The sequence below is a fragment of the Ambystoma mexicanum genome, chromosome 9 (genome assembly GCF_040938575.1).
Source record: "Ambystoma mexicanum isolate Mex_15411 chromosome 9, UKY_AmexF1_1, whole genome shotgun sequence".
Taxonomy (NCBI): domain Eukaryota; kingdom Metazoa; phylum Chordata; class Amphibia; order Caudata; family Ambystomatidae; genus Ambystoma; species Ambystoma mexicanum.
This window is the reverse complement of record NC_090931.1, coordinates 362,771,426-362,798,864: the sequence shown is the minus strand read 5'-3', so window position 1 is coordinate 362,798,864 and position 27,439 is coordinate 362,771,426. Positions and strand designations below refer to the sequence as shown.

At 45.3% G+C, this 27,439-nt stretch overlaps 1 protein-coding gene across 1 annotated transcript in view; it reads right to left on the bottom strand.

Moving 5' to 3' along the window:
• Window positions 1-27,439, bottom strand: part of MLXIPL (MLX interacting protein like) — an 800,126-nt gene that overhangs the window by 544,876 nt on the left and 227,811 nt on the right. The window contains exons 2-3 of the mRNA XM_069614794.1: window positions 4,658-4,764; window positions 965-1,047 (exon numbers count right to left, since the gene is read on the bottom strand). Of these exons, the coding sequence (XP_069470895.1) occupies window positions 965-1,047; window positions 4,658-4,764 (190 nt within the window). The remainder of the gene's footprint in view (window positions 1-964; window positions 1,048-4,657; window positions 4,765-27,439) is intronic.

The following is a 27,439-nucleotide window of genomic DNA, read 5'->3' as shown; positions in this document are numbered from 1 at the left end:
GTCCCTGCTGCCAAATTTTGGTCATTTGCGCTGCGGGGTGCAAATGTAAAGGGAAAAAGGCATCGTATAAGTGTGCATGCCACCTTTTGCCTTTCACATTTGCACTCTGCAGTGCAAAGTGAGAAAACTCAGGCAGCTGCATGCCAGGCAGCATTTACTTTCGATTTTGAGCACCGCTTGCTATGCTGGCGCCAATGCTGGAGCAGAGAGGAAGAGAGGAGGTGGTAACACAAGTTGCTTCCCCCCCCCCGCCCAGCCGCTCTGCCACACAAATGAAAGAACATGAATCGTGGCATCAGTGGAAGAGGAACAAGTTTTATGCAATGCTTGCATGCCTTTGATTGATGCTACTGCTCGAGTACAAATGAACTCCATCGAAGATGCTATTTGTACATATTTATGAGCTCCTTTACATGAATTCTCTTCATTTATATTAAATATGTTGATGCTTCATGCTTGCTGGGTAAGTCTTTATTTACTGCCATTTAATGGGTGGTTGATAGGGTTATATACCAGCCCCTTTCTTTACTAGTGTACGGTAGGGGGGAGGCACAACTTTAAAATACATAACTACAGGGTCGCTACCTGCCCGGCAGTGCCAGTGCACTAATTTTATTAATCTCAATCACATATAAGTGTTACTGTGTGCCCCTTACCCGTACCACTGGCTAGATAGTGCGGCATTGCCCCTTACTTGTCAAAGGGAGGTGGGGCTACCAGAATGTAAAAAGGGCCTTGCAAAAGAACTCGTATATCTGAGAAACCGATCACTGCAGCACATCCACACGATGAGCAGAAAGTAGACACAGCCACGTTTTGGCCATGAACATCAATTCTAAACACTGCCCTTTCAGAAGGCGCAAAGTCCACGCACACTCAATGTCCTCGGATGCACCAGGGGAGAGAGGGAGGGGGCGGGGGTAGAGCACACAGATCTACAATGTTAAGCATGAGACGTACGTACCTCTGGCTTACGATGGTCATCAGCCTCAGATCCCTCCAGCGGAGTAACAAATCCACAAACTGGGTTCTTCCGCTTCTCAACATCTGGAGAAAACACAACATCCGATCAGACACGTTAGCGAGACCTCGGCCATATACAGATGTGTTAGGAGCAGTGCCCAGTGTTGGAACTGTAGGGAGTGCTGACGCCGCAGGTAGAGTGCAAAAGCGTCACTGGGTGTAGTTCCAGGAAGAACAGCGTTGCATGGAGCTGATTAGGATGAAATGACACGAGCTGTGAGGAGGCCAGGCCTGGGCGAGCAGCACGAGCAGCTGTGCGCAGGATAAAGAAGGGAATGAGGCCCAACGTGCACTGGCAGGATGCTGCGCTGTATTCAGTACTAGAATCGGCTGCTCTGCAGCAAAGTACAAAAGCGAATTGGCAGGGAAGTGCATTGGTGTGCGTGCACTGGAAACGTGTGGCATTATTTAGGGGGATGGGCCCTGACCGAGAGTAATAGTCTCTTTGCTTCTGCAAGGATGTGTCAACACAAGATGGAGGAGACTTTATACAGACCGCTACAATAGAGAAAGAGTGCAGACCAGTGGTGAAAATGGAAAAAAATGTGGTGGGGGATCCCACAAGTACGGGGTGGGGGAGGAGTTGGGCAGGGGTTCAGGGGGGACAGAGAGGGCGTGGTCTAGAGGGGGCGGGCTTGGTAGTGGCCATCCGATCAGACAAAAACTTTAAAAAAGAAAGAAAAAAAGCGCTCAACATGGCAAAATTGCCTTTTACCACCGACCAGGGCTTTAAGTGGTCCGGGGCCTGCCGGGGCTCAGCCCCGGCAGGCTCCGAAATTTCGTTTTGAGGTGGGGCACACTAATCTCCCCTACCAGCCCTGGCCACTACACAAAAAGGATTGTTTTCTGAAGCCTGAAGCTCTCGCTCGTGTGCGAAAGCTTCAGGCTCCAGAAAAAAATGCCTTTCAGCCATAATCCCTTTAAGCAGGAGATACCTGTAGGCCGGCGCCACCATTATGGAGAAAATGTGAGGCCGCTGAAACTCGTGGGAGTTTCAGTCTTCAGGAAAACGCCCTCAGCCTCTAGCGGCCTCACCCTTTCAGCCTTAATGGTGACGCTGCCCCTACCCAGCTGGCAGGGGGCAGCGCCACCATTAAGGCTGAATAGGCGAGGCCCTATCCCCTGCCAGGCAAGCCTATAAAAAATAAATGCAGAGATCAACACCCTCTTCCCCTATGGGGAGAGGGTGTTGATCACTAGAAAAGGATGCCTGGCAGGGGTGCCAGTGACCCATTCAGCCGGGGCTCCTCGGGGGAGCGTGGCCTAACGGGCCAGCAGGATCCCTGCAGTTAGGCCACGTCCGTTTGATGAGCCCTGGCTCATTTTGTTGGGCCAAAAGAAGAAAAAAAAAAAAAAAAGCCAGCGGTAAACGGCAATGCTCCCGTCGCGGGCGTCGGGCGTTTTTTTTTTCTTTTTCTTTTTTACAGCGTGGTTCATGGGCTTGGGCGGCTGACGCTGGCCGGATCCCGAGATCCGGCTACACATCTGGTGCCGGATCTCGGATCCACCGAGAGCCGGCCCAATGACCAGCACTGGTGCAGAAAAACTAGAAACCTTCCCTCTCAGGAGCCCTTCCCGTACCTCTAGGGCCTCCTTTCTAAATGTAAAGATCCCATTTGAGCGTCAGCACGTTTTCTCATCCAGATTAATGGCAATGCGGCCTGTACAACTAAATAACAATTCCTAGTTCTGCCCTCCACGATATCATGAATACAGCACTGGGGCATCCAGAACTCTGCCATGCCCCGTTTACTTTAAAGGATAGTTTAACTAAACTCAGTACACGCTGGTGCCCACAACTCGCCTCCATACAGAAAGAGTGCCCAGTCCAGCCTGTGGAACTTTATGCGGCCCTTCATAATACAGGGAACCTGGTTGGCGATGTGGGGGAGGTTCACAGGATTGCTGTGTGATGGCATTTAAAAAAACTGATTCGCAAATGAGTTGGCATCATTTTATTTCCACACTTATCTTCTCTACTAGGATGTTGTACACCCACACGGCTCAGGAAATAAAGCTTTGTGAAGGACACTGTTCTTAAATTTAATATTGTTGTCATTAGCATTTTTGTCCATTGTCACTAACCTTGGTGCGAAAACAAAGCAAGGCTAAAAAGCGCTCTTTCTTTTTTAGATGAACTGCACACAGCGCACTCTAGGGCTTGTTGCGCTCCCCAGAGGCATACAGTGGTCTAGATATTGCCTGTCCTATTCTATGTTGAAATAATCTGGCAGGCACCAGTCGATGTTCGGGAGCAGGAGAATGAGCAGAGCAGTGTTTGGGTACCATTACTAAAATTGTAAGGATACTAGAGTCCCAGTGCTGGAATAGAAGAGTGCTACAGATCGTGAGCGAGGTGTATGGGCGGAACTGCATATTGATTATTACTGAAAATCAAAGATCATTTCATATGGAACTAAAATGGAGTGGCAGGTAGATTAAGAGGATAGGTTTACTTGAATACTAACAGATAAACCCAGTGTTGTCTGAGATACAAAGTAATCAAACATTTAATATAGTTTCCTACTGCTGCCCTGGCCTCTTTACTGCTGGTCTGGCTTGTCTCTGTTCTGGTGTGTCTTGCTATTTCACTGCTGCCTGTCTGCTTGTTTATGCTTGATGTCTTTGATGGCGTTGTTGAGCGATCTCTGCTGTCCTGGCCTCTTTACGCCACACGTCAGATTGCTTGTCTCTGTTCTGGTGTGTCTTCCTATGTCACTGCTGCCTGTCTGCTTGCTTATGCTTGATGTCTTTGATGGCGTTGTTGAACGGTCTCTGCTACCCTCGCTGCCTCTTTACGCCGAGCATCAGACGACTTTCCAAAAGTAGCTCGTCTCTTGGGTGGCATGATGATTGGATTACAGGTTACAGGTTTTTGGTCACTGGGGATGTATACTTCTTGAGTGTCGATAACTCTGACTTCGCAGATCTTCTTGTATCAATTTTCCTGGATTACTTGTACTAATGTTTTTTGCATTTGTAGCTTTTATTATGGTAATTTGTTAAGAATATGTTTTGCTTTTGTTAACTAGGGTCGTTTGTTAAGCAAAATGAGCATCAGTTCTACTTGCCAGGGGTGCTTTCAAGCACATCATCAGATACACTGTGAAACCTTAACCCTGTTGGACCCCTTTGGAGCCCTCTAGATAGTTCCCTCTCCATTTCTATAGTGGACACTCAGACAAACACACATTCAAAAATATATGTTAGATGCCACAGGTTGCCACAGAGGTCCATTGGCTAAGCAGTGAATGTTGTACTTCTCAAATAGGGGCTGCTTAGTCCTCGACACACTGCACTGAAAGTGACCCCCGAATGTGTGCAGGTCACTTGGGATCACCCCCATTCCATTAAGAAGTTCTCTCTGCTTGGCCATTTCCAAATGCCTGAACCACAGGTGGTGCTAATGGGTTTGATTCAGGTGCACTGGAAGGCACTGTGTGCAAGGAGCGGTTTCTAAAAATATCAAGATTGCTGTGATTTGCAATGGAGGCGAACTTGTTGAGCTGCACATTGGGTATCAGCGCTTAAATGACACATTTTGATTGGTGCACAGTGGTAGAGCACTGTATAACACTTCATCGGTAAATGGGCTGGGCGTTGCGGGTCATGTTATTGTTTAAAGGTCGCTTACACTGGATGTACCAGGCTCTCCAGATGGCATTGTTCAGGCGAATCTTGTCCCTGCACAGCAGACGCAGGCCCTTGAAGTTTGTCCACTTTGGAGATACCAGTTTCCCACTAAAAAATAAAATGAAAAAAATAAATGAGAGAGTATTAAGGTAGAAGATTGTACAACAATGGTGCCATCTTGGACAAACGTTTGAAACTGGTATGTCATGAGCTACTGCAGGAGGGGTTAGAATGGTGAGGTGGTAAAGGGATAACACCAACAGTGCACACTGTAGGAGGATTTGCTACAGAACACGATGACCAGATCCTCAATCAAGAATGAGCAACTGCAAAGAAGAGCAATCAATGCAAGGCCTTCAGTTGCCAAGAGGCCGACAAACAGTGCAGGGAAGAAGGGCAGAGAGTTCATGGCATTTGCGTTCACTTTTCAGTGATCAAGATGAGGCATTTCCAAAATATGACCGACCACAAGACGTTACTGACACACTCGTTTTTGCACTCCCCTGCCCTCACTTAACACCAGCCAGGCCCCTCATAAGAGGTTATTTGTCTCGAGGCCCACTGGTTTTCAATATATCCCTGATTAATATTCATGATATCAACATTTGCATTCATTTAGAATCACTGTATGCACATTTATCTCATGAATATTAATTAGGAGTATCCTGAAAATGCGACATTAATCAATCCCTTGAGGCCTGGAGTTGGACTACCTCGAGTACACCATTGCCTGACCAAAAGGATTGTAAATATGCAGCCATATAATTACCTCCAAGACACATGTAATGAGGGGCCAAATAGGCCATATCATCTTTAAGACCTGCTAGATCAAAAACAAGTATATAAAAAAACTGCTACCATCCAACCTGCCTGCATAAACGAAAAAGCTGGTTCTCTTCAGGGGGCTGTAGCTGCTAAGGAAGGGGCTTGAGGTGATGAAGAATACGTTCTTATTCTTAGAAGAAGGTCTACCCTTGCAGATAGAGTGACTTACGGAGTTCGGGAATAGCTGTGGAATGCTGGCTATCCCAGCCAAGAAGAGTATCTTTTGAGGGATACTTGTGCGTAAAAAGGTGTGGATGTGCCAGGGGGCCACCGGTAAGTTAGGAAAGTACTCACCGACCCTCGGCACAGTCCAGACCAACCTTTGGCAGTCTAGCCCACTTCGCTAATAGGTGTAAACCCTGCAGTTTCAGGACGCTCTGGCTCTCATCGGCTGCGGGATGGGACTACGGTCTGTGGCGGGACAGTAGCCTTTACTCAGCTCTCGAAGAAAGGAGAAGGATAGTTCCAGTGCAGCACGTCCCAGGACACAGTAGGCAAGAACTGCAGGCACTTTCAGCGATGGTCACCACAGCAGGGCGACACAAGGACGGACTGCAAATGGTTGCGGCGTGGCACTCTCTCGTAAATCGAGACCCAGAGGAGCTAGGACAACAATTTTTGGCAGGAGAAGGCCCAGGACTACAAGCTAGCGAGTCCCAGAGTCTCAAATCTCGACTTGGGACGGTGACGTTCCTGTGTGATGCTCTGGGTTTGAGCTGGTCAGTACACTGGATAGGCCAGGAACACTTCCGAAGAGGCTCATTGCGAGGGTAAGTAGGAGATGCCCAGAGTAGTTTTTCCCACTACTCCAAAGGGGTGAAGCGCCCTCGCAAGACTTCTTAGTTCGATGAAGAAACAGGGGTCCGACAGGACAACAGCAGGGTCAGGGTGCCAAACCATCCAAGCATGTCACGGGGGGTTCCTCAAGTCTGCTTTCTTGTTAAGGATACTTGGCTCATGAGGTTCGGTGTGAACCTCAGTAGATTGACCCGGAATGGATGCAGAGCCCCTTCTCTTATCCAAGATTTGGTTTGCGCTCAAATCTCAGATAGCCAATGGAAGATCTGCTCTCTTGCATGCACGCCAGATGTTGGCCAATCGTGGCCCACAGTGGTTCCAGTCATTCAGGCCTACCAGACATATTGGCACCAGCAGTGTGGATTGGGACCACAGTCCCAACCCTCTTCCTGGGCACTAGCACACGTGACATGCAGAAGCCCGTGAAAGATGCCGTTTTCGTGGGATACTGCACACCCAAATAAGGAATACCTGGGTCTCTCGACCTGGGGGAAGGCAAAGGGAGAAAATGGCCAAAGGACAGAACAAAAGGCTTTGTGGAATGGCCATTTTTCGGTACTGGCCACAGTCTTGGGACAAACGCGGTATGGTCCGTAAAAACAAAGTAAAAATACTTTAAAGGTAAACTGCTGCCACCATTTCATACTAGGCACAGTTGTACAAACATCAAAACATCCTCAGAGGGTGGCTAGGGCCATAAAACAAAAGTACCCCCTATTCGCGGTACAGTAAGGTACTTGGCACACAGAAATGGCAGCATAATCAAAGACTGAGGGAAACATAGTTTCCCAGTACTGACAACCTGAAGGAGGTGTCAGTTTCCCCATAACAAATGAGCGAAAGCCCTGAGGAGTGCAGCTGAAGGCTGGGGGGGTTCACAAATGGAGAGAAAATTGCACTTAAGAGAAATCTTTCCTAACAATATCCTACTTTCATAATGCTCCATGCACAAAAAGCATAATTCACTGATGTACCTTGCCGTGACTGTTCCCTGCAGCGGCAGCAGGACAGATACAATGGCCACATGTGCATTTCTGAACACAGCGGATTTAACTCATTGTTCCACTAGGCAGATATGGCGTTTTAACTGTCTGCACCTCTGGTTCAAAATATAGGATATATCTTGTCAGGACACTGTGGCTATTGAGATTACACCAGTATACAGCCAGGAGCACTAGTTGTCATATTATTGTCAGCTTGGTGAGCAGTGACTCGTGCATGACAGGACGTGGTATGTATTACTCGTCTGGCCTGCTTGTGCCCACAACATCTATGTTGGGTCCAGCCCAGGAAGCTTTACTTTGATCCCTTCCTCCCAGGGACAGGAACCCTACCTGGGAGGTTGCCCTGCAACCAGTGGTTCGAAGCCAGTCCTGTCATCACAATGGCCATCTCACATTTTGTCGCAGATACTGGAGACTTTATGTAGGCAGACTGAGGAAGGGGGTGGAGTTAGAGTAACCCAGAGTAGAGGTTCAGACTACATAGGGGGTCCCACCATCTTGACTTTTGCTAGGGCCCCCAAACTTCCTATTTCCCTTTCTCTATTTTCTGCAGACAAGGCTGGATATGATATTATCAGGCAAATTACACTTGTTACAGCAGACTGGACTGGACCCTTGATAACAAGATTGCTCTGGACGAATCCCCTGTAGCATTTTTCCTATATAAGAATGGGAGACCCCTCACCCCTCACCCCCAACCACTTGTTGATTCATCTTTAGATACCGCTTAAAGAAGTAATCACTGGAACATGATTGGGAGAACAGTCCACTCCAAGGTCCTCCGCCAGAGAGGTGAAGACAAAGAGGAAAGCTAACGCCTGCACATCTCCGAAATCCTCTCAATGCCAAGGATTGCAGTCTTTGCATCTGGAATCCGCCAAGTCTTCGATCGTCAGCAACTCCACACCTCCTGCTTGGTTGGCTACCAGTTACTCCAAGCCATTGCTGCTGAAGTACCCCAACGTTGTGCTGATAACAGATAGCTGGCTCGCATCTGATATCCAGTCTGCACTTCTCCACACCGCAGGCTGCAGACTCTTCCAGCATCATTGTCCCAACATTGCCTGCAGTCTCCAGCGTCTGCGACCAGCAAGCTATCGCCGCTGCCGAACAGCCTTATATTGCTGTAAACTGTCGCTCGCCGACTTGATCCTGGCTGGGCGCCAAAAATCCTGGCTCAATGCTGTTGAGCCCCAAAGACAACACAATCTATTTCAAGAGGCCGTGTCCCCCTGTTTCCCTAGTCTTCCCTTAATGACCATAGTGACTTTTATGTTCCCCTTCTCTATCCTTTGAGAAATATTCTTAAACTTTGATATTTTGCTGCTGAATCTTTGCCTGAAAATACTTGTCTGCATTTATTTTAAAGTCTGCTTTCCCTGTGCTTTACCATAAAGGGGTCAGTCAGTAGTGTCTTTATTACTTGTGTACATTTTTGTTCGTTTAATTAAAGATTCCATTTTTATTGAACCTTGATTGGACCTCTTATTTTGGTACTACAGTACTATTGTTATTTGGGTTACTTCTGTACCAGCTCACATACCTCCTGCAGAGAATGGTGTGCTCTCGGCCCACATTACCAAAAGAGGCAGAAGTCATTTAGTCACAGAATTCCTACAGACACCACGCTTCCCCCATTTCTCCTGTATTTGGGAAGCTGAACTCCATCTCTTCCAGGATAACCTCATCTAACCCTCATCCAATTCTCTGAAAAACTAAGACTTACGAACACTCCTCTTCACCACCAGAAGTGTGTGTATGCCAGCATGGAACTCACAGTTTACAAATTAGAGGAGGCTTTTCCTGCTCTAAATGCTGATACACCACCAAAATATACAACCTGTGCATCGGGCTAGGAGGTAGATTGTGGCATGTGCATAAGCAAGCACTCAGTGTGGAGAATATCTAGTCCCATAATTTCAAACAGGCTACTTATGCAGTTCATACTGTGCCATGCTGTTCCAGCACCAGACCATTAATGCTGCATGCTCGAGTCCCCCACCCTTTTTCTGACAGGTTGGTGCTCTTTACTGCTGGCAGCACCTTGCCATTAGTGTTCTTATTAATATGAAATCCCCATCATCATTGGTCTAAACATATTTATAATGGGAACAGCAAAAGCCTGGACTAATCAGATATTAAAAGGCATCTAACATAGGGGCATCCACACGAATATCCGTAGACTACCTACGGCCTTGAAGATGGCTGACCGTATAACCAAAGTAAGGCAGAAAAAAGAGAAAAGAAATTAGAGAATTAGAAAAAAGTAAAAGGAATAAACAAAAAATCATTATATATGTATATAAAGGGCACCATCCCACGCAGGTCAAGACAGTCAATGTTTCCTGCGGGGTAAATAGGTTGTCCCCAATCAGAAATCAATTTTATTGTAAACAGACAAGTAGGAATGCATCAGTATATACTAAAACGGATGCAATATTTGTCTCCAATCTGACCATAATAGTCAAACTAGACTATTCCTACTTGTCCGTTTACAATAAAATTGATTTCTGATTGGGGACAACCTATTTACCCCGCAGGAAACATTGACTGTCTTGACCTGCGTGGGACCTGCGTGGGATGGTGCCCTTTATATGGGATACATTACTCACCGTAATCATATTTCTGATGCTTGTATCTGCTTAGATTCACATGCTGTGCATAGGCCGACATCTAGTGGAAGCTGCGGATTATTACAGTTTGTTTTTCAAAACTCGAAAATGGGTGTCCTTTTACTTTTTTCTAATTCTCTAATTTCTTTTCTCTTTTTTCTGCCTTACTTTGGTTATATAATTTTGATTTTGAATACAGATTGGGCATTAATTTGAGATTTAAGCTGTCCTCTGATGCAATATGTTTTCGAATTATCTTATGCAGTGTGTCCACTCTACACTTTAGGATGCTTATTAGACTAATATGCACTTTAACAGGAAATGTTCAGTATTGATTGTGTGTTTTTATGCTGTTTTTATTGTGATTTCAGCACCATGTGTAATGTAATTGAATATGTGTCTATTAAAGATTGATTGATTTTTTATTCTCCTTGACCTGGTCTATCCCCTCATTTAGCTCTTACACAGTGAGCAATTTATTCCGTTGATTCGTTCAATGGTTTGTTTCACGTGAACCCCGCCCCTCTCTCTTGTGCCGATGACCAGTTATTATACATGGGGAATCACACCGACTTACTTACAGAATCATAGAAATCCTGTACACCTATGAGAGGAGCAGCAGCCTTAGAGTTATTTGGGAAAAACAGTCTTATTTACGGCGAAAGGGGGCCAGGAAGCAATCCCAGACAATAATTCCTTTCAGTTGGCAGTTGGATCATTTAAGTATCTGGGCATTCGAATTTGGCAGGACCCTATGGTCTTCCTAAATAATCTGAATCCCATAACTGTGGAGTTTATGGCAGATACTAAATTCTGTTCAGCACTGCCCCTCTCTATGCTGGGGCGGGCAGCAATGTTCAAGATGATGATGTTGCCTAGGCTCCTGTACATCCTCCAGAACAACCCAGTCAAGATTACAGATAAAGAATTTCAGATTATTGAAGGTGCGCTGAGGAGGCTGTTGTGGTGGGTATCTCAACCGAGGATAGCATTGCTAATGCTGTACGGATCAGATTGGGATGGAGGAATAGGTCTTACAGACCTCCAAAAATATTATTGGGCTTCCCAATTGGCTGTGGCGAATGAATGGTTGTGGGGGACCGACCCGGTCCCCATATTGGATTGGAATGCGCCGGCCTGGGACGTAAGGATTTGCAATAGACTCTATACAGAGGCTTGAGGGAGGGCTGGACCACCTTCAATATCCAAACAAGTGATTAGAGTATGGGAGGTATCTCAGAAAGAGCTAGGCTGGGGAGGGATGGTAAAAATAAAAGTTTGGTTATGGAACAATCTAGATATGCCAGAATTACACAAGCTGTCTTTTGCGTAACAATGGCACGCTCAGAAAGTTTGTATAATGAAGGATGTGCTCCGGAAGGGGCATGTGAGATTGTATCACGATCTATGCCTGGGCACACAGCGATCAGGATTGCACTATCATTATATCCAGTTCCGACACGCGATGTGGTCACAGTTCCAAGGCTACGATGAGTGCACGGAAATGTCCCCGCTGGAAGCCAATGTACATGCAGATCTTTGGTCAAAAAGTCCATTTCGATTCTATACCAGGCTTTTAATAGTTTCACGAGTTCCTTGTCGAAAATCTAGCTCAAATGGGAGGCAGATTTGGGGCGTCTTGATGAGGAAGCTGGGATGACCCCTAAAGTAATTGCCATACAGGCAAGGTTTAGGCTAACACAATTTAAAGTTTTGCATAGATCATACTGTATCAGTGCGAAATTAATTGGGGTAGGACAGACGATCCTAACTGATTACGTTGCCACAAGAGCCTTTTATCACACTACAGGGCTGTGTCTGAAGATCTGTAAATTCTGGCACAAGAATAAGGTGTTGTAAGTAGTGCGTCAGCCAATTCCGGAAGACCCAGAGCTGATATTGCAGGGAGTATGGGGAGACACGGCCTGTTCGAGTTACGAAAAGTTGTTTATTTCAAATGTAATGATAGTGGCTAAGAGGATTATCACCATGCAATGGGGAGTTAGAGAAAGCCCAAAATTCTCAAAGTGGGTAATAGGCATGGATAATTGTATGGCAATGGAAGGAAGGGTATACAGAACATGGGGCTGTCCAGCCAAATTCAGGAAAATCTGGAATAAATATGATAATGCTGATTGATATTGTTGCACTATTGTTGTACCCTTTAGCGATGTAAGATTATGTGATGTGGGGGAACGATGGGTGGATTTACCGTGCATCCGGGAAATGTATCCTTGTAATCTGCATATGGAGTATGAAGCCGCAATCACTGTCTGTCTTGTTCGTTATTGTTATTGTAAAATCAATATTGTTTTTTTTTTTTAAAAGGCATTTACTTAGATCGATCAATGGCAGAGTATTGCACAGGGTAGCAGCTTAAACAGAATACACCTTGCAACCCATTCAATGCACTCTGAATGTGTCTTTTAATAACATTTTAAGGCTGGTGGCATGAAGATTTGTTCAGAGTAAATATTTAATGATTACAACAAAGGAAAGTGGGACCCATGCCCATAAGCAAGCTGAACTGCATATAACAATTTCAAAATATTTCTCCTGCTGACAGGCAACTGGTGGAGTCTGAAGAGCACATGGGTTATGTGGTCTGAGGTGGCAGTCTGTGTTGGAATCCTTGTTGTTGCATTTTGAAAACAGTGTAATAGATTGATTACGTAAACAGGCAACCCTGGAATAACACTTTAGGCACCATAGTCCAAACTTTAAGGAACCAATGTTACAACTGCTACAGATGTTCTAGATTTCATGTTGCGATATTGGAACAGGCATTTAGGAGACCCAAGCTGAAGTAGTCCTTTTTTATTGCATGGGCATCCTGCGTTCGAATGAGATAGTGGATTTCTAGTGTGGAGTGTTCAGGACACAGGTCTAGTGTGGCCGAGCACAAGCTCTTCAATGGAAGTAGAGGGATACCAATTAACAGTATTTCCGTTTTAAAGAGACTGTGTGGAAGCAAGGTCCTACTCATCCATTCAGTTAAACTTAAAAGCGGTCTGAAAATAGGCTTTATTGAGTTGGCTGGGATAATACTTTCAGCTTCAATATGATTTGGTGGGTAATTTGCAGAATTAGGAAAAGAAAGTAGCCAAGTCGATATTTATTACATTTAAAAAAAGACGGTGGACTAGGTCAACATCTTGAGGAAATCCTCACAAGGGAGGTTGTAACTCTGGGAAGAAAAGTCACAGGGACACAAAGTTTTACCTATTGGATATACAACATTAGCTGGCTTAAATACTAGATTTGAAGCCTCAGCCCACTTACCCAGGCCATGGGGCGTCCTATAACCTGCCCTTTCCTTTGATGTGATTTGTTGCAGATACCAAGACATGCTTGGCTAGTCTCTCTGCCCCTACAGCCATAATAACCCTCTGCAACCACTACTACTGCCACCTCCTCCACAGCATCATCTCACTCAGTCTCCTGGAGAACCACAAACCCTTATGTGACACTTGCTAAAAGTATTGGTTCACTATCCGCTTAACTGCCTAATGTTGTTTGCTACTGATTTAACAGCAAGGTATGCGCCACCTGCCTGTGCTTCTTCTGGCCCACTTCTCTTCTGCCCCACTTCCTACAGTACTCTTACTCCCCTCACCTCACAATGCTCCTGCCTATCCTTATTCTCTTACTCGTTAACCTCCCTCATGAGGTCTCCACCTACCCCATGCTCTGTTCTCCACCTCCCCCAAGTGGACCCAGTCCCTTTCTCCTTTCCCATTCCCCGCCGTCCCTCCAAACAGCACACTGGCAACCTCTCTCACACCGTAATTCCCTCTACCCAGTCTGTCTTCCACCATCTAGTACTCTACCTGCCTCTCAGCTGCACCACCCCTACTGACCTCATCCTGGGCATCTTGAATGCCCAATCCTGCTGTAAAAAACATACAACGGCTGATGAGCATGTGCCTTTACATACACCGTTGACGCAAAGATTGATCCCCCTTCTCTTCTTACTGCCTACACAGACACTTGCCTTGACCTCATTTGTTCTCTTAACTCGGTAAAATCCTATTGCCATACTGACCTTATATTCTCTCCCTGTCTACACTTCAGTAAACTATCCTCTCTGCCAATCAGAATTTTCAAAGAAGAATCATTAACTACTGATATTGGCTACATTCTGCACAATCGAACCCGGGGAAAGGCGTTCAGCCAATCAGGTGGCTGGAAACGCAAGCAAGAACAGTGTGCCGCCCACGTTTTCCAGCCACCCAAGCCCCTTCCCCAGGTGCCATCTTGAATGTGGGGAGGCAACAAGGAGCCTCTCCCACTTGCCTCCCCATGAACCCACCCTTCCCCTACCCCTCCAAGAAATCATGCACCCTTCCTGCATCTTGTCCCTCCCCATTTACCTGCTAGAATGGAGCTGTGTGCTCCAGTCCTGGCGCTCCTTTCCACCCACCGCCGCAATAGAAAAAGGATGAAGCCAATTTTCTATTTACTATGGCGCCAGCCATCTCAATATTTTTAATGGAGGATTGGGTTCGCACAATATGCTGGGAGCCCATCTCCCATTAAAAAAAAAAAAATTAAAAAAAAAAAAAAAAAGAAAAGCCACGATTCTCATGCCAGACAACCCTCAGGGCGACAATTGAAATCCCTCTGGGGGTGTGGGAGCGGGAGGGGGGGGGAGGGGCGGGCAGTCGTACAGGGCCACAAACGGCCCTGAGCCCTCATGGAGGCCCGGGCTGGTGGGCCATTACCGTCCCTGTACGCCCCCTCTAAGTAGGGTGATTGCTACATTCTGACTTCAAAAGCACACAGGAAAAATAACGACATTTCCAGACAAGATGTCTTTCAACAAGGCACTTCCTCGCTAGGGCGACCTTTTTCACTACAACATTCTATTTAACATACCAAAGAGAAAACTAAAACCTGGGAAGAAATCTTTCAATTTCTAATAGAGAAACTGCCATGCTCATGTTAAAACCTCTACAGGATTGCTATAGAAATGTTTATGATAGGAGGACAACCTTGTTATTTAAATACCTCAAAAGAAAACCACATTTAACTCACTGAGTTTGTCAATTTACATTCTCATTATTAAACTAACATTTTTTTCCTTCACCACCAAAACAAAATATGCCTTGCTAGTACTAAAATATGCTGAAAGCCTTTTAGCCCTCGATGGGGGTCGGGAGTCATAATCGCTTGGAATAATGACCCTTCCCCAATTTACAGCCCTCAACTTTGCCTCAGGCCATAACTTGACCCCTCCTTCGGTCTATAAGGCTATAATGAAGATGCTTCATTTTTGTCTGAGCCAGGGTGGCTTCACTTATTTCCTTTCGGAAATTCAATTTGTACCCACGGAAGGGCACTCAGCTAATCACGTGGTTGGAAATGCCAGTGAAAACACACAGTGTACCATCTGCTTTTTCCAGCAACCTGTGGCCCTTCTCTGGGTGCCACCATCTTGATTGTGAAGCGGCAACAGGGAGCCCTTCTCTTGCCCCCTTCCCTCCCCACTTACCTGCTGGACCGGAGCTCTGTGCTCCGGTCCCTGCGCTCCGGCATGCCCAAGGGGCTAAGATCCTTTTCTATTTTCTATGGCAGCCATCTAGTTTTTTTACGGGAGATTGGGCTTGCACAATAAGCGTGCAACCTGTCTCCCAGAGAAAGAAAAGAAAAAAATGTTGCGGTGCGAATAGCAATAACGCTTGGTTAGGGTAACAGCCCTGAGACCTCGCCAAGGCCCTCGGGATTCGGACGGCCCATTACTGGCCATGTAAGCCCCATACATTATGCTATATTATTGTTTGAATATGCAGCATGTTTTTACACCCAAGTAACTTATATTATCAACTGGAGTGCACTCTTGTAGGCAGGCTTACTGGAGCACATTGAAAGGTTGATAGGGGTTGGGTACTTTCCGGCAAATACCAGTCAGGCAAGGGAGATAGCATCTGTTCCACCCCTACCAGGCTTTCAGGGAAACCAGCTTATCTGAAAATATACTATTTTCTATATAGATCAGCTATTCTCTTGGACTTGGGAGGAGATGTGGTCTGGTTTGAATCGTGACTCCACACTGTAAGGAACTCATGGTGGCAACAGTAAAGACAGACACAAGTAATCAAGGTACAAGGGTGTTTATTATTAAACTGTATGCAGGAGTGAGAAAAACACCTAAACTAAACCTAAAGCTAAGACAGGAGCAAGCTAAAAAGGGCCTATGCTAAAAAAACTATTGCCAATCCTTACCACTAAGTTAGAAAAGAAAGAAGTGTTCACAAAATGATAAGTCGGATGCTATGGCGGGGTCCCCCTTCCCCACGTTTTCAGCACGGGACAAGGTTGGACTCCTGAGCACAACGCACTCCTGGGCCTCTCCAGCACGAGGTTCACAAGTATATTTCACAATACCGGAATCTTCAATGGTCAGGTCTCTTTCCTCAAAGTGTCTTGCCTTAAAAGGCCTGCTGGATCAAAACAACAAACAAACAAAAGTTCCTTCGGTGATCTAAAACCTTTGGGCGATTGCTCTTCGCCCCAGAACCTCCCTCCGCCGGGCTCGGATCCTCTTTGCATAAGGGGCCTCACTTTGTCGGGTTCACTACGTCCTTCTTTAACACAGTTTATGATTTGCTCGTTTTCATCAGCGTGGGTTCCCTTCTCCTAGCTTTCTTTCGGCATCCCTCTGTCGGGTTCACACCTGCCCTATTCCACAGTTCACAATCTTATCAGAAAGCAGGGTTCCCTTCCCCTAGCTTTCTCTTACAATTGGTCATAGACTTTCGATTGTACAGGGGATTTGATGTGACCCCTGTAGGTCCACTCAGACATTTCACACTGCCCTTTCTTAGGGTCTTCTGCTTCTTGTAGTTTCAACAAAAAACACAAGGGGCCAGCGAGAGTCCTTCGAATGAGCACTCCTGCGGCACCTGACCACTCTGCAGCTGGTCCTTGTCTGGGCTTTTTCCAAAAGTTCAAACACACACACAATTTCTTTCTTCTCAAGTTCCTTGCATTCATATAATGTTGACACTCGGGACCTTGAGCGAGACACAGTTCGGTTTCCTATCAGCTTCCTCCGTTGCCTGGTCTTGCTTCTGAAGTCAAGGATGGTACCACGATAGCCAGCGTGACTCCCCGCCTGTGTTATCAATCCATTGATATCTGTTGCTCCACACGCCAGCTGTGACTCCCGTTCTTGTGATTTCCCTTTCGGGGGCTTTGCAGGTCTTAGTTGAAAAGGGCAAGGGCAGTTCCCCTTCGCCGTCCCGCCAGTTCTCGCCGCCTTTCTCCTCCGTTTGAACTGCTGGTCCCGTATAGCTGTGTCCTTGTGCGTTCGGCCTTGCTCGTAGTGTGCTCTCGTGCTTTGCCTTTTATCCCTGTGAGGAAGCTAAAGGGCCGTCAGGTGTGCGTGGTTATTGTCAATTGCCTGACTCTGCCTGATCCATGTGTTGGGACATGTCAGGTAAATTGCTCTGGTGTTAGTCCGTTATCTGTTACGGTGTAAGAAAGTGATCATGTCGGAAAAGAAGGAGGGTAGAGTTTCTAAATGTCCTACATAGTAGGATGGGGGGAAAAAGTGTTACAAGGAAGGGGGTACTGCATCTCGCCCATCAGTGTTCCACTTCTACTCCCCGAAGACCCCCTATCCAGGTGATCCTTCCGCACTGGTCCACCCCCAGCAACTGGATCCAATTGCGATGGCCGTGTCCAGGCCACCTGGTTGACAGATCTCCGGGGACTAACTGGTAAAGCACCTTCAGGTTTCTCACAACACCTGGCATTGTGTTATCCTGGACAAATGATATTACCTTTCTACACCGATATTCATTTATCTGCCAAAATTGGGGGCAGTTAGAAACTGGCAAAAGTATAAAAGAAATCTAGAAAACCATGTTGCTGCTTTCCCACTAAAGTGGTTGATCCTGGGCAAATTGACTTACCTTATTGTGCCGTAGTTCCTTCATGGGCTGCCAATGTATTCCCTACTCTCATAGCAGCCAAATACTAGCAAAAATAGCCGCGCAGGTGTTGGAAATTGCATAGGAGGGAACCTGCGACCCTGGCAAGAACCGTAGCCATGTCCCAACAGAGAACAAGGTAACGGAAATGTCAGGAAGACCGGGATGGTCCCGGGAAGCCAAACTAAGAAGCGAGAGTGCATCAGGTGTGATCTTCCTCATCATAGTGGTGACAACCTGAACCATACCATTGAGCAAGAGCGCATCAGGAGTTCTCCCTCATCGCAGTGGTCAACCAAACACCATTGCCAAAGCAGAGTATATCCGAGTCATCTCCCTAGTCGTAGTGGTCAGCCAAATACCACTGCTCAAGCAAAGTGTCTCGGGTGTCGCCTCACTCATCGCAGTGGTCCACAAAATACCACTGAGCAAGAAGACCGTGTCGGGAGTCATCTCTCTCATTGCAGTGGTCTACCCAATAATGTTGCCCAAGCAGAGTGGAAAGGGAACCATCTCCCTCAGAGTGGTAAATGGAAGCCAAATGAAGCTATGAGTTTTTCTACTTCGTGGAAGGAGTTAGAGACTAATTCAAGTTTTCTGCAAGAGTGCTTAAAAACCACTGTGGAGAACCTTTAAAGAAGGACCAGGAGAAGGGAGTCATTCCCTGGTCCTTTGTGATGGAACACAAGAAACCAGGAGAAGGTAGTCATTCTCCTGGTGAAGCAAACACAAACTTCACTTTAAAGACTTATGTTTATAGTGTTAGGGTTAGATTAGCTGGTTTAGATGGAGATTATTTAAATTTTGACAGAGATTTTGACAACTCACCAAAGTTTTCCTAGGTTGAGGTATGGCAAGCCCCTTAGAAGTAGGAGAGATAGGGTTCTTTATTGATTTAATAAAAGTGTGTAACCCACAGGATGATCTCTCCTTGTCTCCTTATGCTACACCCTCACAATGGGTAGTAATTGGGTATGGTGAGGTTGTCACACCAGGGTCCAGCTTTATGCCAAGGCAAGTTTAGGCAGGGGATTAGGGTGCCAACAGGAGGATAGCTCAGTGGCAACATGCTCGCCTTGGAAGCAAGACGACGCAGAGCAATGCAGGTTGGATCCCCGGGTCCGCGCTCAGAAACCTCTGGGTATTAAGCGCATTATAAACAGCCTATCATACATATCATAACGGCAGGCGTATCCAGCGAAAAAGCCAATCAATGGATATGGACTGCATGCAATGCTGACTCTTTATTTAAAGTTCATTCAGCCTGAATAGACACTACCCTAGATAGTGGGATGTGGCAGCAAGGTGCCACAAGTATGTGGTGGGTGCATATTTTGGATTCCATAATGAATGGGCTCAATGATAACAAAATTACTTGGAAGAACTGATTGCTCAGTAATTCTGTCATGTGTGGTGGGTTGCACTCTTAGTGAATATAGTTACTGGTTCGTAGTCCAATTGGCCAGACTAGTCCCAATTTCTGGTCTATCGAGGCGTGCTTTGTTTCAATCTTTACTTTTGAGTGACAGCACCCAGAATATACTTTGTTGATTGTAGCAGCAGAGCATTCTCCCATTATGAAACCTGTATAATTAGAATTTTTCTTTTATAACGCGCTTAATACCAGAGATTGGTTTCTAAGCATGTGATCGGGATTCAAACCTTTGTTGCGCTGCGTCGTCTTGCTTCCAAGAGAAACACCTTGCCCGTGAGCTATCCCCCTCACCAGGATCATTTGTTAATAAGGACTCTTGGCTACAGGCTATATGGTTTCCCTCTCATGGGTCAACATAGACCGCCGGCCTACACCAACACTTCATTACTGCCACGTCCCTCTTCCTCGTCCCAGTACCTACCTTTGAGAGGCTCTGCCTCCCTCTGGAACCCTTTTCAAGCTTTTTTTGTTGACCCTGCCCCTCTTCTAGAGGTTTAACCTCCGACTTATCCATGAGGCCTCTGTTTTATTCCATTCCGGAAAGAACTCAGACACTTTCCCTGCAGGGCATGGAGAGAACGGCTGGGGAGGCTCCTCGTGCTATCTTTCGATATCCAATTGTAGTGCTGTGTGTATGTGAGCCCATCCCCTCAGAAAGGAGATGGATACCCGTTTTGTAATTTCGGTATGTGCATTGATGTCCGTGAATCCACTCAGAGGAATCTGTTCTCGTGATGTTTCTATTTATCGGCCCTAGGATTGCTCGATGGCTTGTGGATCGGTGAGTCTCTTTTTATTGCGTTTGGGCGTACTTTAACTGTACATTGAGGATTTCTCACAGTACATAAGGTGTAGGCACTCATATGCGGTTATGTTTGCATGTGACCTCTACTGGTCCCTTGCATGGCTGTTAACCAGTGTTTTAGTAAGTGAGGTCCCATGTCTCCTGCCACTTGGCCTGTTACAAAATGGGTATCCATCTCCGTTCTGCTGGGATGGGCTCACAAACACAACAGTACAATTAGGTATCGAAAGATTGCACGTGGAGACTCGCTGTCCCACAAACCACTGAGTACCCTCAGAGCTGTCATACAGAAACATCAACATGGCAACATGCACCGCAGCACGGCCCGTTGCATGTTTACAATCCTCAGCTTTGGCTATATACTCATAAGAGTGCCAAAAAACCTTTATGCGTAATATTTAAAATATGTAAAGTGTCAAAGATAGATAGATAGAAGCCCAACTAAAGGCCTGCATGCGTTACTTCGGGGTCAAATCTGAAATTATATAATATTTGTGAGGATTTAGTCTAGAGATAAAATGCAAACGTTGGATGCGGTAGAACACACTCACACCCGCATGTATTCAATCTGTAAGTCTCACGAACTCAGTGCAAGTACTATCCATGAACACACAGCCTCTTAGTAATGGCGGCGTGCTCTCAATAGACTTCACGATAACAAGCGCACATGCGCACATGGAGCTGCAGATCGCAGCACTGTTTTTATTGTACTCTGCAATTACAATCAGTAAGGAATTACACCGAATCGTCACGGATCGCTGCCGGTGGTATTTTGGACCGATAAAGGTCAGAATTGCCCCAGGGCACTAGCAAGCACGGAACTGGCACGAAATACACCAGTCTGCAAGAGTTTGTTTAACAGGCATCATTTAACATGTGCCTGACATGGCGCTGACCAGAATGACATGATTTATTCTACAACATGACCCCCCTGACATACAACTTATCATTATGTGCAGGTGTCAAAACAGCTAAACCTTTTAAAGCTGGATCCTCCGTCTATCGTGAAAGCAGTCATTTGAAATTTTGGGTGAGCATTCACATCAGCCATGATAAAGACATGCAAGAAGCATGCACATAGCATCTGCCAGAGGAAAACGCGTAACATCCATTCCGCCATTTGGCTTTTCTGTTCCCAGACAGAGATGAAATTGACTGCAATGATGGACAGAATAGAGAATACACACACAGCAGTATTTATACGAAATGGTACTATTCTTTGGTTGATTAGAATTTTAACCTCACAGATCCTGAAGAAAGTGGATTCACTCGCACATTTTCACTGAAACCGGTCGACCAGACAGACTATGGGATTGACCATCCATTTACTGGCCACCTCTTCCTAAAGAATTTTGTTTTAAACATTTTACGCTTTGGGTCACAAGAAGCAGGAGCATTAAAATACTAATGTTTCTCTTGCTTGGACTCTAAATCCTGACACTGCTCTTTGTCTGGATTTTTTTAATATAAAGAACTATATATAGTCATTTATGAATTGATGAGTCCAACTCGCCAAGCAATAGCCAGAAGAGGGTGTGTCGCTTTTCTTTCCCCTCACCCTAGATAGGCAGCCCAACACCTCTATCTAGGGAGAGCATGCCACCCTAGGCAGAGCTAGCATCGGTTTGAGGGTCATACTAGGCTATTGATTGATTGATTGATTTATTTATAAAGCTCTTTGCACCAAAGCGTTCATTGGCGTTACTTGGAACTTTGTAAATCAGGACATTTGACCTGTACTCCATATGTGTGACAATTCTAGAAACCCTTTTTCGGTCCCCCTTTGTGTGTTTATTGTTCCTCACATATTGTGTGAGTAGTGGGATCGGGCTCAGTTGACACAAATTGGGGAACCCGCAAGTTTTGAAAAATGTAGTAAACGAGTCTCCGATCCATCAGTAGCTACAGAAAAATTGATTGGGCTTGATATATGTAGTAGCAGGGAACAACTGGTGCAACCTGGAGACGAAATGCTAATACTCATTGACCTGGTCCTAGTACTCCCCAGACACTTGGAGGTCTGGCCTAGACGTCCCAGAAGGTATTAGAGACCCTGACTATAGAGGTGATGTGAAGATCTTAATTCAAAACAGTGGAAATACCTCATATCATATAAAAGGTGGGATAGAAAGTAGCTCAGAGTATCCTGGAGAGAGCTCTGTTTCCCAAAATAGAAGAAATTAAGAAAGCCAATAAAACCGAGACAGGAGGAAAAGGCTTTGGGGAGGCAGATGAAGAACCCTCAATTCCATCTGCAGTGGTAAAACCAAAACCTGTTAGCGAGGAAGCTGAGATTGATCCTGATTTAGCATTTGCTTAGTGGAATTACTATATGTAGTATCCGAAGAAGAGGGAAGATTGAAAGAGCCACTGTTCTTTTTTTAAAGCAAGGATTGCTCTACAGAGGAGACTGTGGCCCCGATGGTACTCCTAGATCCCAGAATTAGTGCTTAAAAGCCATAAAAATATGTTGGTAGAGATTGCCCATTCCCACTTGAAAGGGGGTCACTTGGGAACAGCTAAGGCGCGTGGCAGATAATAAGTCGAGTCTATTGGCCTGGAATCTATGCAGATGTTAAAAACTTTGAACTGTGCCTTGTGTCAAAAGTCTACCACCCAAATACCTCCTCCAACTCTGCTCCAACGCTTACCTATCATTGATGTGCCTTTTTCTCGCATAGGCATGGACATAGATGGGCCCCTGGAACCATCTAGGTTGGGGAATCATTACATCTTGGTAATTATAGACTATGCTACTCCGAGGCTTTCCCATTAAGTAATAATCCGTCCCAACAAATTTTGAAACATCTTATTCCATGTTTCTCACAAGTTGGTTTCCCCAAGGAGATCCTAACAGATCAAGGGACTACCTTCATGAGTCAGTTATTGGCAGAGGTGAAGGAGGGCTTACATATTAAAACTCTTAGGACCGCTAGCTATCACCCACAAACCGACAGATTAGTGCAACATTTCAATAAGACTTTTAAAAATGTCATACGTAATTGGTTGAGGCTGACAGCAAACATCGGGATGTTATGATTCCATGGGCCTTTTTTGCTGTCTGGAAAACACCACAGTCCTCCACAGGGTTTTCCCCATTTGAGTTACTGTATGGTAGGGAGCCACAAGATGTCCTTGACATGTTAAGGGAGACATGGGAGGAAAGGGAGGAAGCCCTCTTAACACTCTCACAAACTGCCTATTGTGCAATAGAACATTTGGCTACTGTGAAAGCAATAGTTCAAGCACATCTGGCTAAAGCCCAAGAAACCCAAAATACCTCTACTTAGGTATTTTTCTATTGGACAAAAGGTTCTCGTTCTCTTGCCAACATCTGAGAACAAGATGATATTTAAATGGCATGGACCTTATGAGGGGATTGAACAAACAGGACCATATTACTATCAAGTGTCCCAACCGAATAGGTGAATCAAGACCCATATCTATCATATAAACCTCCGTAAGCAATGGAGAGAGGGCCCCGTAGAAACCACCACAGTGGTACTGACTAGTTTCTTAACAGACGATTCCCTCCCACTTATTACTGACCCAGAGACAAGACTTACAAGATATATTGGACCAGTTTCCAGACGTCTTCAGAAATGAACCAGGGAGGGTAAAGCAGGTCTTTCACTACATCCATACACCCCCAGGGAAGGTTGTGCATTTAAAACCATATTGGATCCCTGAAGTAAGAATAGGGAAAGAAATAGCCATGAAGGAAGTGGAGAAGATGTTGCACTCTGATATTATTGAACCATCCCAGAGTCCTTGGTCCTCCCCAATCGTACTTGTTGCCAAGCAATATCAGTCGTGGAGGTCCTGGATTGATTTCAGGAAGGTGAACATGGTATCCAAATTCGACAGTTAGCCTATGCCAAGGATAGACAACCTAATTGATCGATTGGGAGCCTCTGGTTTCCTCTCCACGATTGATCTAACAAAAGGTTACTGGCAACTACCTGTCAATGCAGGAGGACAAAGAGAAAACAGCCTTCCCCACCCCTATTGGACTATTCCAATTTAAAGTATTATCCTTTTGACTTCACGGGCACCAGCCTCATTTTAAAGGTTAAGGAACAAGGTCCTTCGGCCATAATCCTCCTTCTGTGGAGCTCATATCGATGATATAATCATCCATAGCAGAACATGTGAAGAACATATGCACCATCTCTATTTAGTCATCAGAGCCTTGAGGAAGGCCAGCCTTACCGCTAACCCATACAAATGTCACTTGGCACAGTCAGCAGCCAGGTACCTCAGGTTGTTTGTGGGAAATGGGCATGCTCAACCCCAAGGTGAAAAGGTAAAAGCTGTGCAAGAGACCGACCCAGAGTCAAGACTTAAAAAACCAAGAAAGATCAGAAAGTATTTTTGGGGTTAGTTGGGTATTATAGACATTTTCTCCCCAATTATTTCTCTATTACCTCTTACCTCACTGATCAGCTTAATAACATGGAACCCCAAAAGGTCAAATGGAGTGCAGAAGATCAAAACTGTTTTGATTAACTTAAACACATCCTGCGCAGTGAGCCAGTATTGAAAGTAGCCAATTTTAACAAAGAATTTATCTTACAAACAGATGCCTCACATGTTGGGTTAGGGGCTGTTCTTTACCAAGATCATGATGGGACTGAACATCCGATCCTTTATATCGATCGGAAGTTACATCTCACGGAAAAGAACTATTCCACATTGAGCTTGAGGCCCTAGCTATAAAGTGGGTAGTCTCATACTTAAAATACTATCTCACTGGCTGAAGGTTTAGACTGATCATTCTCCATTACCATGGATGAGCCTCTGCAAAGATACCAATGCACGAGTCATGCGCTGGTTCCTAGATATGCAGCCCTATTGTTTCACGGTAGAACACCAAAAAGGAAGAGATCAGGGAAATGTAGACTTCATTTCCTGTATGTGATAAATCTGATGATGTCATCACTCCTTTTCTGGAGGTAGCCTCTTCCCATGAGGCCAGGGGACGGCAGCTGCTTCCTGATCGTGTCCCTGGGGGCAGCTATATGAGGGAGGTGACCCTCAGGGGGATAACCCGGCATCATCAGATGACTACAGATATCCCCTCCATTTTTCAGACCTTGATAGCATACTGTGACAGCCCCCCTCAACCACCCATAAAACCGACTGATGACATCCTTCAAAATTCTGTGAATGGAATGCCAAGGACTGCCCATCATTCCCATGCATGTAGAAACACTGTGACGAGAAGGCTGAATGGAACAATGAGGATCGGTGAAGCCGAGAAGTCCAGGATGCTCTCTAGTGGTTGCGAGTGTATGATAGGTGCTGGGTGTGAGGGGTCAGAAATGTAAGGCGGACAACTTTGTGAAGGTTTTTCAAAAGATGCCATTTTATGAACTCAAAAGGTTGGATAAACGTCTCGTTATCCCTACACTGATGAGGAGTTCCCTGCCTAGAATAAACTAAAGGAAACACTCTAACAAAGGATAGTTGTCCCTCACACTTATACATACAGTAACCCAATAAGGTACAGTATGGCAGTTCAAAGACAACAAAAATATAACAGTTAAATTCACAATATAACTCTCCTTATAATCTGTGTGAATCCCATTGCCCAGATTCAGCAGGATTTTTCTCCACAGTTCCAAAAAGAAATAATGAAATTCTGGCTTGTTACAAAGTTCTAACACAGTTCTTGATGACTTCAATTTGACAACAAAAAGTTCAACGCTCTGGCAATTCTCTCTCTTTCTCTTGTAATAGTAAGGTTCAAAGTAATCGAGAATATCTCCTTTGTAACATAAATTGTCTTTGTCAGGATGCTTTTGCCAGAAACTATTAATTTTGAAGATATATAACACTTCTGCAACAGTTTTGTACAGTTCTTGCTTTAGAAATGAAAGTTTGTCAGGACAATTTGTCAACACCACTTCACAGCACTTCATCAACTTCCACCTGGTTTACTCCCATGCCAGGGCTATTACTTCAGAGTTTGGTGTTCAGGTATACTCCCCTACCCAAACAGTAATTTACAAAACAACAAGTGCCTTGGTGGTTAAGGTAAGCTTACAACAGCTTGGCAATGTTCATTACTTTACAATATCATCTCATCAGGAAAGGCAAGATTCACATTGGTCTTCTTTGGTACTTTTTGCATGTTCCAACACCTCTGCAAGTTATGTTTTATTAAATTAAAAATATCCCTATGAACGGTAGCAGAGCTAGGATTTTAAAAAGGGTCCTGCCAAATTTAAGGTTTGGTGTTCGGGGATAGAGGGCCACAAAAACCAGTCGATGAGTGAGGGGGACAGACTTTTTATTTAAAAAATGATACATTTTTCTGGGTTTTAACAGCATAAAGGGGCCCCTGAGGGACCCTTGTTTGTGGAAACAAGGCACAATCACCACACACGAATTGATACGCCAGACACGAGGTTGTATTCCCAAAATCTAGGGTTTAATGCAAAGCAAATAGTCTCAGTTGGCCAACTGGTCTCACGCCCCGCGACGTGTGTTTACCAGACATCGGGGGACGCAAGAGAAGCGAATTCATACAACAGTTGCATATATACAAAACAAGCATCTAGTAATCAGTAGTGTCACAACTTATACTGCCCCTCTTGCATTTCCTTTGAACTAGGCACGATGATTGACAATGGTGACGAGTTTGACACTTTCAAACATTCATTGTGTAACAGTTTGCAATTTTGTAAGCCCACAAACATCAAGTCTGCGTTTTAAAGAACACAATGCTTCTGTTTCTACAAGCAAGCTGTGCGTCGGGAGAGACACATTCCAGGCCTTGCTATCTCCTCGTTTCTATTCGTGTACTGAGGGGTCATCTTGCTCTCCTGGGCTCTACCGGGCTCAGGGAAGGGGGACCGCAAAGTAGAGCAAAATTCAAGTCATTTAATGTTTGCTCCGGCGTTTCTACTGTGCTTACCCAGACTAGCTGGCACCTGCTGTTCTGATTAAAATGCCTCACTGCTCATCCTTCAAGGATATACGCGAGAGGGACCAGGCATTTCTGTCTGGTTTACTGCGTTATGTTTTAACATGCCGCTCGAGGTCTTGCATTGTGCACCAGTGAAGCAGAATAATATTTCAGCAAAGCAGTTTTACATGAGGCAAAACGGCAACGTTAGAGAAGACAGAAAGAAAACAAAATGGCGATTTCAGTCACCTTTAAAATGGCCGCACTATGGTTGAGCTTTTCCTACACCTTCTTGTTACTAAACACATGAGGCAGTTGGTCTACGGCCAACAAAGTATATTGCCCTCCGATCAAGAATTTCTGGACTGACAAGCACGCTCAGTCATTAAGAAAGCAGAATTTCTTATTTAGCGGCAATGCTTTGAAAAGCACAAGATGCATTTTCTGGTGGGAT